Here is a 12,054-nt window from a genome sequence, read left to right on the forward strand (position 1 = left end):
ATAAACCCAAGGAGAAACATGCCAAGAAACATAGTAATCAAATGGACAAAACTTAAAGACAAAAAAAATTACTGAAAGCAACAAGGGAAACCAACAAATAACATACAAAGGAACTCCCATAAGGTTAACATCTGATTTCTCAGCAGAAACTCTACAAGCCAGAAGGGAGTGGCATGATATATTTACAGTGATGAAAAGGAAGAACCTACAACCAAGATTACTCTACCCGACAAGGATCTCATTCAGATTCGACTGAGAAATCAAAAGCTTTACAGACAAGCAAAAGCTAAGAGAATTCAGCACCACCAAACCAGCTCTACAACAAATGCTACAGGAATTTCTCTAAGTGGGAAACACAAAAGAAAAAGACCTACAAAAACAAACCCACAACAATTAAGAAAACGGTAATAAGAACATGCGTACCAATAATTACCTTAAATGTGAATGGATTAAATGCTCCAACCAAAAGACACAGGCTTGCTAAACAGATACGAAAACAAGATCCATATATATGCTGTCTACAAGAGACCCACTTCAGACGTAGGGACACATACAGACTGAAAGTGAGCGGATGTAAAAAGATATTCCATGCAAACGGAAATCAAAAGAAAACTGGGGGGGCTTCCCTGGTGGTGCAGTGGTTGGGAGCCCGCCTGCCGATGCAGGGGACACGGGTTCGTGCCCCGGTCCGGGAAGATCCCACATGCCGCGGAGCGGCTGGACCCGAGCCATGGCCGCTGAGCCTGCGCGTCCAGAGCCTGTGCTCCGCAACGGGAGAGGCCACAACAGCGCGAGGCCCACATACCGCAAAAAAAAAAAAAGAAAGAAAACTGGGGCAGCAATACTCATATCAGATAAAATAGACTTTAAAATAAAGAATGTTACAAGAGACAAGGAAGGACACTACATAATGATCAAGGAAATCAAACCAAGAAAAAGATATAACAATTATAAATATATATGCACCCAACATAGGAGCAGCTCAATACATATGGCAAATGCTAAATAACAACCATGAAAGGAGAAATCGACAATATCACAGTAATAGTAGGGGACTTTAACACCCCACTTACACCAGTGGACAGATCAAACAAAAAATAAATAAGGAAATACAAGCTTTAAATGATACATTAAACAAGAGGGACTTAATTGATATTTATAGGACATTTCATCCAAAAACAGCAGATTACACTTTCTTCTCAAGTGCACACGTAACATTCTCCAGGATAGATCACATCTTGCGTCACAAATCAAGCCTCGGTAAATTTAAGAAAACTGAAATAATATGAAGCATCTTTTCTGACCACAACACTATGAGATTAGAAATCAATTACAGGGAAAAAAAAAACAGAAAAAACACAAACACATGGAGGCTGAACAATACATTACTAAATAACCAAGAGATCACTGAAGAAATCAAAGAGGAAATCAAAAAATACCTAGAGACAAATGACAATGAAAACACGACGATCCAAAACCTATGGAATGCAGCTAAAGCAGTTCTAAGAGGGAAGTTTATAGCAATACAGTCTTACCTCAGGAAACAAGAAAATTTTCAAATAAACAATCTAAACTTACACCTAAAGGAACTAGAGAAAGAACAAACAGAACCCAAAGTTAGTAGAAGGAAAGAAATCATAAAGATCAGAGCAGAAATAAATGAAACAGAAACAAAGAAAACAATAATAAAGACCAAGAAAACTAAAAGCTGGTTCTTTGAGAAGATAAACAAAATTGATAAACCTTTAGCCAGACTCATCAAAAAAAAGAAGGAGAAAGACTCAAATCAATAAATTAGAAATGAAAAAGCAGAAGTTACAACAGACACGGCAGAAATACAAAGCATCATAAGAGACTACTACGAGCAACTCTATGCCAATAAAATGGACAACCTGGAAGAAATGGACAAATTCTTAGAAAGGTATAACCTTCCAAGACTGAACCAAGAGGCAACAGAAAATACGAACAGACCAATCACAAGTAATGAAACTGAAACTGTGATTAAAAATCTTCCAACAAACAAAAGTCCAGGACCAGATGGCTTCACAGGTGAATTCTATCAAACATTTAGAGAAAAGCTAACACCCATCCTTCTCAAACTCTTCCAAAAAATTGCAGAGGGAGGAATACTCCCAAACTCATTCTACGAGGCCACCATCACCCTGATACCAAAACCGGACAAAGACCAATATCACCGATGAATATAAATGCAAAAATCCTCAACAAAATACTAGCAAACAGAATCCAAGAACATATTAAAAGGATCATACACCATGATCAAGTGGGGTTTATCCCAGGGATGCAAGGATTCTTCAATATACGCAAATCAATCAATGCGATACACCATATCAACAAATTGAAGAATAAAAACCAAATGATCATCTCAATAGATGCAGACAAAGCTTGTAACAAAATTCAACAACAATTTATGATAAAAACTCTCCAGAAAGTGGGCATAGAGGGAACCTACCTCAACATAATAAAGGCCATATATGACAAACCCACAGCAAACAGCTTTCTCAATGGTGAAAAACTGAAAGCATTTCCTATAAGATCAGGAACAAGACAAGGATGTCCACTCTCACCACTATTATTCAACATAATTTTGGAAGTCCTAGCCATGGCAATAAGAAAAAATAAATAAAAGGAATACAAATTGGAAAAGAAAAAGTAAACTGTCACTGTTTGCAGATGACATGATACTATACATAGAGAATCCTAAAGATGCTACCAGAAAACTACTAGAGCTAATCAACGAATTTGGTAAAGTTGCAGGATATAAAATTAATATACAGAAATCTCTTGCATTCCTATACACTAACAACGAAAGATCAGACAGAGAAATCAAGGAAACAATACCACTCACCACTGCAACAAAAAGAATAAAATACCTAGGAATGAACCTACCTAAGGAGGTAAAAGACCTGTACTCAGAAAACTATAAGACACTGATGAAAGAAATAAAAGATGACACAAACAGATGGAGACATATATCACGTTCTTGGATTAGAAGAATCAATATTGTGAAAATGACTACTACCCAAAGCAATCTACAGATTCAATGCAATCCCTATCAAATTACCAGTGGCATTTTTTATAAAACTAGAACAAAAAATATTAAAATTTGTATGGAGACACAAAAGACCCCGAATAGCCGAAGCAGTCTTGAGGGGAAAAAAACTGAGCAGGAGGAATCAGACTCCCAGACTTCACACTATACTACAAAGCTACAGTAATCAAGACTATATGGTACTGGCACAAAAACAGAAATATAGATCAATGGAACAAGATAAAAAGCACAGAGATAAACCCATGCACCTATGGTCCACTAATCTATGACAAAGGAGGCAAGAATATACAACGGAGAAAAGACAGGCCTCTTCAATAAGTGGTGCTGGGAAAACTGGACAGCTACATGTAAAAGAATGAAATTAGAACACTTCCTAACACCATATACACAAATAAACTCAAATGGATTAGAGGGCTTCCCTGGTGGCGCAGTGGTTGACAGTCCGCCTGCCAATGCAGGGGACGCGGGTTCGTGCCCCGGTCCGGGAGGATCCCACATGCCGCGCAGCGGCTGGGCCCATGGGCCATGGCCGCTGGGCCTGCGCGTCCGGAGCCTGTGCTCCACAACAGGAGAGGCCACAGCAGTGAGAGGCCCGCGTACAGCAAAAACAAAACAAAACAAAACAAAACAAAACGATCAGAGACCTAAATGTAAAACCAGACACTATAAAACTCTTAGAGAAAAAAATAGGAAGAACACTCTTTGACATAAATCACAGCAAGATCTTTTTTGATCCACCTCCTAGAGTAATGGAAGTAAAAACAAAAATAAACAAATGGGGCGTAATGAAACTTAAAAGCTTTTGCAAAACAAAGGAACCTACAAACAAGATGAAAAGACAACCCTCAGAATAGGAGAAAATATTTGCAAACGAATCAACAGACAAAGCATTAATCTCCAAAATATATAAACAGCTCATGAAGCTCAATCTTAAAAAAACAAACAACCCAATCCAAAAATGGGCAGAAGACCTAAATGAATATTTCTCCAGCGAAGACATACAGATGGCCAAGAGGCACATGAAAAGCTGCTCAATATCACTAATTATTAGAGAAATGCATATCAAAACCACAATGAGGTATCACCTCACACCAGTTAGAATGGGCACCATCAGAAAATCTACAAACAACAAATGCTGATGAGGGTGTGGAGAAAAGGGAACCCTCTTGCACTGTTGGTGGGAATGTAAATTGATACAGCCACTGTGGAGAACAGTATGGAGGTGTCTTAAAAACTGAAAACAGAATTACCATATGAACCAGCATTCCCACTACTGGGCATATACCCAGAGAAAGCCATAATTCAAAAAGACACTTGCCCCGCAATGTTCACTGCAGCACTACTTACAATAGCCAGGTCATGGAAGCAACCTAAATGCTCATCGACAGACAAATGGATAAAGAAGATGTGTTACATATATATGAAATATTACTCAGCCATACAAAGGAATGAAATTGGGTCATTTGTAGAGACGTCGATGGATCTAGAAACTGTCATACAGAGTGAAGTAAGTCAGAAAGAGAAAAACAAATATAGTATATTAATGCATATATGTGAACCTAGAAAAATGGTACAAATGAACCGGTTTGCAGGGCAGAAAGAGATAAAGACATAGAGAACAAACATACGGACACCAAGGGGAGAAGGTGGCAGGGGGGTGGTGGTGGTGGGATGAATTGGGAGACTGGGATTGACATATATACACCAATATGTATAAAATAGATAACTAACAAGAACCTGCTGTATAAAAAAATAAAATTAAATTCAAAAATTCCAAAAAAATTAACCACCACAGGTTCCAGCAATTTCACTTCTGTGTATTTACCCAAAGAAAACAAAAATACTAATTAGAAAAAATATATGCACTCCAGTGTTCAAAACAGCATTATTTACAACAGCAAAATATGGAAGCAATCTAAGTGCCCATGGATAAATGGATGGATAAAAAAAATGTGGTGAATATTTTTGTATATATACATATTTGTAGGAATACTGTTCAGCCGTAAGAAACCAAGAAGTCTTGCCATCTGCAACTACATGGATGGGCCTAGAGAGTATTATGCTAAGTGAAGTAAGTCACACAGAAAGACAAACACCACGTATTTGTCTCACTTATATGTGGAATCTAAAAAACAGATGAACAAACAAAACAGAAACAGACAGATACAGAGAGCAAACTGCATGTTGCCAGAGAGAATGGAGGTGGGAGGATGAGTGAAACAGGTGAAGGAGATTAAGAGCCCCAAACTTCGCATTGTGAAGTAAGTCAGTCACGAGGATGTGACACACAGCATGGGGAATATAGTCAATAATATCATAGTAACTTCGTCTGGTGACATATGGTTACTAGACTCGTCGAGGTGATCATTTCCAAAGGTATTTCATCCTCAGATCACTATGCTGTATGCCTGAAACTAACATAATATTGCATTGCAACTATACTTCATTTAAAAAAATAAAATAGGGAACTCCCTGACGGTTCAGTGGTTAGGACTCGGCACTTTCACTGCCAGGGCCCGAGTTCAATCCCTGGTCAGGGAACTTAAATCCTGCAAGCCATGAGGCACGGCCGGGAAAGAGGAAAAAAAAAAAGGAAAAAGTAAAATAAAATAACATAAAGTCAAGGTGTCATCAGGGTGTGTTCTTTTCTAGAGGCTTTCAGGGCTGCCTTCTCCTGACTCTAGAGGCTGCTCGCTCTCCTTGGCTCCGGGCCCCTTCTCCATCCTCAAAGCCAGCTTCTCCTGTCACAGGGACCATGCAGCCTCCCTCACCCCCGTTTAAGTACTTTTGTGATCATACTGGGCCCACCTGGATAACCTCATCTCACAGTCAGGTGATGAGCAACCTTAATCCCGTCTGCCACCTGACTCCCCTTTGTGATATAACCTAAGTCACAGGTGCTGGGATTAGAATGAGGACGTCTTTGGAAGCCATTATTCTGCCTACCTTGCTACTTGAGTGACTTTGGAGAAGTTACTTAGTTCTAGTTTTCTAATGTATGAAACAAAGATATTATCACCTACCTTAGTGAGTTATTACAGGAATTTTCCTTGCAGTATGAATAGAATAATCTTTAGCACACAGTAAGTAAGCAGTAAGTGCTATTATTTTTCTTGTTCGCCAAACGTCAATTAATATAGGAAGCAAGGACAAAAAGAAATAAGCAACTTACCTGCCACCATGGTCAAGTGACAAAAAAAACAGACAACCTCGCAGATTAAAAATACGTCACAGAAAGTGCTGTCACAGAGAGGACTACAGAATCCCAAGGAAGTGACCCACACAGGGGGAGCACAAAGGCTTCAGAAAACAGATCTTTGAGCAGGAACGTGAAAGGGTGGGAAGCCGGCCACAGCCATGGATCAAAGAGAGGAGACCGAGGAAGGGAAAGCAGGTGGAGCTGCGCCAGTGTTCCTGGTCAGAGGCAACAAAGACGGGGTGAAGAGGAACAGCAGCAGTTTCGGAAGCATCCGAAACTGCTGTTTTCACAGGCCAGAATCACTGGACACTGGCCATTTCTTAAGTTCCGATTTAATGAAAGCAAACACATGCTGGAGGGAGAAAAATTTGGCAATTATCTGAACAAAACACAGTAAGGAAGGGCAAACCGATTGTTTTCTTGTGAAGAATTTATGGGGTTAAACGTTTTATTTGTCTTGTAAAAAGAAATGACTTTCCTAATGCTTACAATGCTGTCATAGCTAGATTATCCTCTGAACTTTTAATTCTGAGATACTAGAGAAGAACACTACTGACGGCTACGTAGAAACTTGTATTAAACAGAGTTTAAAATCAACAGGTGAGGATTTCCAGCGTAAGAAGTACAAAATGCTAATGAAGGAAATCAAAGAGGACCTAAACAAGCGAAGAGGTACACTGTGCTCGTGGATTGGAAGATTCAACGTGGTAGAGATATCAACTCTCCCCAAACTGTTCTACCAGTTTAGCACAACGACCATCAAAATATAAGCAAGGTTTCTCAGACACAGACCAACTTATTCTAAGACTGACGTGGAAAAGCACAGACTTTATAATACCAAAATCATTTTTAAAAGGAAGAATAAAATGCGAGGACTTAACGGCACCCGACATTTAAGGCTCACTATATAGTTATATCAAAAAGATAGTGTGCTGTTGGCAGGAGAACAGACACACAGACCAACAGAACACAGAACCAAGGATTGACCCACACCAACTATTTTCTACACAGGCACACAACGATTCAGTAACCTGGCAATAGATCTCCTGGAGATGGCACCAAAATCACAGGCAACCAAAGAAAAAACAGATTAACTGGACTTCATCAAAATAAACAACTTTTGCACATCAAATGGCACAGTCAACAGAGTGAAAAGGTAATTCATGGAATAGGAGAAAATATTGGCAAATCATGTATCTGACAAGGAACTGATATGCAGAATATACAAATAACCCCTACAACTCAGTAACAAAAAGTCAAATGATCTGACTTTTTAAATGGGCAAAGAACTTGAATAGACATCTCTCCCAAGAAGAGAGAGGGGGTGCAACAGGCACTTGTGAAAAAACTCAACACCATCAGCCATCAGGGAGATGCAGTGAGATACCACCTCACACCCACTACCATGGCTACGATCAAACAACAGAAAACAACAAGTACTGGTGAGGATGCGGAGAAACTGTGCATTGTTGGTGGGAACGTAAATTAGTGCAGCCCCTGTGGAAAACACTAAGGCGATTACTCAAAAAATTAAATATAGAACTACCACATGGTCCAACAAGCCCACTTCTGGGGATATACCCCCAAAATGAAAGCAGGGACTCCAGGTATTTGCACACCCATTTTCCGGCAGCATTATTCACAACAGTCAAAAAGTAGAAGCAACCCAAGTGCTCACTGAGAGGGGAGGGGGAGGAGGGGAGGGAGGAGGGGAGGAGGGAGCAGGGGGAGGGGGCTGTGGCCATAAAAGGGGAGCATGAAGGATCCTCCTGGCGATGGGCTGCTCAGTATCCTGGCTGCCATGGTGCGTACACAAGTCCACACCTGGTAAAACTGCACAAAACTAAACCCAGGACACAAATGTGTTCACATGAAGCACGTGGAATCTGAGCAAGGTCCACAGATTTTATCAGGCTGTGCTACCGTGCTACAGCTATGACAGACATCATCAGGAGACACGGGGTGAGGGACCCATGGAATCTCTCTATTGCCTCTCCCAGCCACATGTGAATCCACAACTGGTATAAAAGTTCAAAAAAATACACAGTAATTCATTTTAGACCAGTAGTTTTTGAATAAAGAAACTCAAGTGCCATCAAGCGATACCTTCTTCCATGGATTTAGTGAAGTTACACAGAAGCGAAGCCAGTCCCTTCAGACACCCTGCCAGAACTGGAAGTTTGGGCTCTCTCACTGTTGATGTCATCTGAAAGGAGAGTTTTAACCAGATATCATTAAAAGAGAAAAATTCACCAGATATATGTAAGCAGAAAAGAAGATCATAAAGTTTATCATACCTGGGTCTTAAGTTCACCCAGAAAAGCCCGGAAGAGTTTATCTGAATTATTTACCATCTCACTAGGATGAACTTCGCCTAATACTCCTAGGAGCTCATATATCTTTTCTAAAACTGAAAAATAAATTTTAGACAAATTTAGGCCTAAAATCACTTAGATAAATTAAACAAAAATGCACAAATAAGAAAATGAAAGGATGTTCAGTTCAAAATAATTTCACGATAAGCCACACAAAATATCTAGTTTTATGTACTGAATCTTCCGTGATGTTTTATGCAAATTTATTATAAACTAAATTACATTTGACACGCGTTGTGAGTTTTCTATTTAAAGAAATCTTTTGTAAAGATTAAAATTTTTGTAAGACTTCACACATTGTTTCCTGTCTCCATTTTGGTTTGTTTTCAGTAAAAAGAATTCATCTGTGAAGCATATAAATACCTTGGCAGAGAAAGCCTAAGTCTGACACTAATCATTTTTTAATTTGTTAAAATATTTTTTTAAATAACATTTAAATACAGCTCACCTGTATCTGGTATTTTTGTTTTCAATGCAAGTTCTCCATAGAACTTGCTAAATAACTCTCCAACTCTAAATTCATCCATGAGGCTCGAACTTCTCAAAGTCTGAAGTAACTGAAAGAACACAAGGTAGCCGAGTGCACAAGACAGCAGCAAAAAGGTTTCCATCTACCACACCTGCTCACACACACACTTCCACACCCACGTGTCTCTAGGGCACTCACCCTCCACTTCTCAGGGCTCTTATCCAGCCACGTTATTTGGGAGGACGGGTTGAGGTGGGTGGTGGAAAAGCAGGGGCTACAAAGGGGAATGGGAGGTAGACCTAATATCACCTTCCCACGAATACTACACTAGGACTAGACACGTGTTCTCAGAGACATATTAAGACAAGGACCAACAAGACCCAAAGCAATTCTAAGAGAGACACACCTAAACAGATACCTAGATGACAGTAAGCCCAATGACCACTTACATACAACACACAGACCCATCCCAGTGTAAGGTTTTAGGAAAACATTCAAAGACACAATGAGATGAGCTCTGGCAATTCTTAGCAGCGTTTAGGTTTTCACAGTAAGGGTAATAGGGTAATGGAGGGGCAGCCAATTCCTTATACTCCGCGCTACCTTCCCCCTCATACCTCCCACAACCGAACTTCTCCCTCTGCTACCCAGAAGGGTGTGAGGGCAAAATACCAAGGTTGTTATTGGGTGGGTGATGGTTGGGAAACATGCATCTTCTCCACACATCAATGTGATTCTACAACGTCTCTCACACAAAACATAACCCAGAACTCCAATTTTCAGTTCAAGAGATACATTTAATAGAAAATACATGCACTTAGAAATATTTTTTTTAATTACCTTAATAAGAAGTTCTAGGGCTGGAATTTTACATTTAGCAGCTTTATCTTTTGTATAAACACTGGTACAAGTATTCTGGTTTTAAAAGGAGACATATCAAAATCATCAATAAGACCTTAGTTCTTATAACTAAGACTTAACAGCTAAAACTATGCCTGGGAGGAGCGATACCAGTATATATTACAATTTAATAGTTTTCCACAAGGGCCTTAGCTCATTAAATTTTTTAAAAAATAGCCACTTAATTTCTAACACAATCAAGCAAAAATAAACTCCCCAACAAGAAGGGCAGAAATAAAATTAAGTAACTTATATCATAAGTTAAAAGGGACATTGGTATATAACGAGGTATGTTTTTTCCTCCTTACCTTAATATCGAGAGAATAATGTGTGATCTTCTGGCCAATTTTCTCTAAGAAAACACATAAAAACTTTAGGGCTTCTTCTCTACAATCACGAAACTATAATAAAAGAAATAAACATTACAGAAACACGGCTAAGAAAAAAAGTCACCTCAACGTGAAGGAATATACTAGAAGAGCAAAGTGAAAAATCTTCAACTTACTTCATCAACGCTAAGTGATTTCCGAACAAATACAAGCAAACCAAAATCTTTGGAAAAAACTAAGGAAGTGTGTAATGCTGGAAAAAACAAACAGACAAAACAAATTAAGAGAGCTGCCAAGGTACTCCATAAACCCACCCTAAAGGTGCTGCTTGTTTTGCAATTCAGCCTCTTAAGTGATAAAGCACTAGCCTAAGGCTGCCGTATTTTGGAAAATGGGAAATTCTAGATGTTCCACAGCAATGAGGTAGGCCGAACAATGGCCCCAAAGATGCCAGAACCCTAATTCCTAGTGTCACACCTGTGAATATGCTAACTTTACATGGCAAATGAAAATCAGGTTGCTAATCAGCTGACCTTAAACTGGTGAGTGTCCCGGGCCATCAGGTGGGCCCAATGCAATCACAAGGGCCCTCACAAGTGGAAGAGGGAGGAAGGAGAGGGAGTACAGGAAAGCAGGACAGATTCCAAGCATGTCACTTGACCCTCTGCTGCTGGCTTTGAAGATGAAGGGGGAGGGGGGCAGCGTAATCCAAGAAATGCAGGGGTCTTCTAGAAGCAAGGAACGCCAGCAAGGAAAAAGGGACCTCAATGCTGCAACTGCGAGGAACTGAAGTCTGCTAACAACCTAAATGAAAAAGGAAAAGAATTCTCCCTCAGAGCCTTCAGAAAAGGAAAGTGGCCCTGCCTGCTGCCTTGATTTCAGCTTTATGAGACCCGTGCTGGGCTTCCAACCACACAACTATAAGACTGACAAACCTGCGCTGTTGTAAACACCAAGCCAGTAGTATGTTTCAGCACCAAAAGAAAACTAGTACACTTTCAAGTGAAAGGACACACCCTGGATATGCAGAGTGAACCTGGAACTGCTTTACGAAAAGTTACTAAAGGAACAAAACTGAACTCCGAGAACTCAGACTAGAAAACACTTAACACAATGACGCTGCTGTTTGGTCATTAATTTCCCCATTAATACACCCCTGACAACATATAGGTACTGCACAGCATCTTCTTCAAGACTTTGCTTACAGTATCACTCCACCTTATTCAACAATGACTTTTTCAGGAAGAAAATCTCATCTACCTTCTAATTAAGCGGACACAACATGAAGAGTCTGCATACTTGCGGCTTTAAAAGGGAATAACACTGGGACTTCCCTGGTGGCGCAGTGGTCAAGCATCCGCCTACCGACGCGGGTTCGAGCCCTGGGCCGGCCCGTGCGCCACAACTACTGAGCCTGCGCTCTAGAGCCCGCGCGTCTAGAGCCCGTGCTCCACAACAAAAGCCACCGCAGTGAGAAGCCCGTGAACCGCAACGAAGAGTAGCCCCCGCTCGCTGCAACTACAGAAAGCCCGCGCGCAGCAACAACGAAGACCCAATGCAGCCAAAAATAAATGAAATAAAAAATTTAAAAAAGATTCACTTTCCCCTTTAAAAAAAAAAGGGAATATCACAGATGTTTTCACGCGATGACGCATTTAAAAATGCTGAAATGAGGCACTTTTGCTGCAAAAGGAAAAGTTCTCATCCAGGCA

At 40.2% G+C, this 12,054-nt stretch overlaps 1 protein-coding gene across 9 annotated transcripts in view; it reads right to left on the minus strand.

The window, feature by feature from the left end:
• PRKDC (protein kinase, DNA-activated, catalytic subunit) overlaps positions 1 to 12,054 on the minus strand; it is a 164,571-nt gene that overhangs the window by 152,003 nt on the left and 514 nt on the right. For all 9 annotated transcript variants that reach the window (XM_081258465.1, XM_081258461.1, XM_081258460.1 and 6 more), the window contains exons 2-7: positions 10,519 to 10,595; positions 10,322 to 10,414; positions 9,954 to 10,028; positions 9,093 to 9,201; positions 8,567 to 8,679; positions 8,376 to 8,475 (exon numbers count right to left, since the gene is read on the minus strand). In XM_081258465.1, the coding sequence (XP_081114591.1) occupies positions 8,376 to 8,475; positions 8,567 to 8,679; positions 9,093 to 9,201; positions 9,954 to 10,028; positions 10,322 to 10,414; positions 10,519 to 10,595 (567 nt within the window). The remainder of the gene's footprint in view (positions 1 to 8,375; positions 8,476 to 8,566; positions 8,680 to 9,092; positions 9,202 to 9,953; positions 10,029 to 10,321; positions 10,415 to 10,518; positions 10,596 to 12,054) is intronic.

Source organism: Mesoplodon bidens (assembly GCF_964165515.1).
Source record: "Mesoplodon bidens genome assembly, chromosome: 16".
Classification (NCBI taxonomy): domain Eukaryota; kingdom Metazoa; phylum Chordata; class Mammalia; order Artiodactyla; family Ziphiidae; genus Mesoplodon; species Mesoplodon bidens.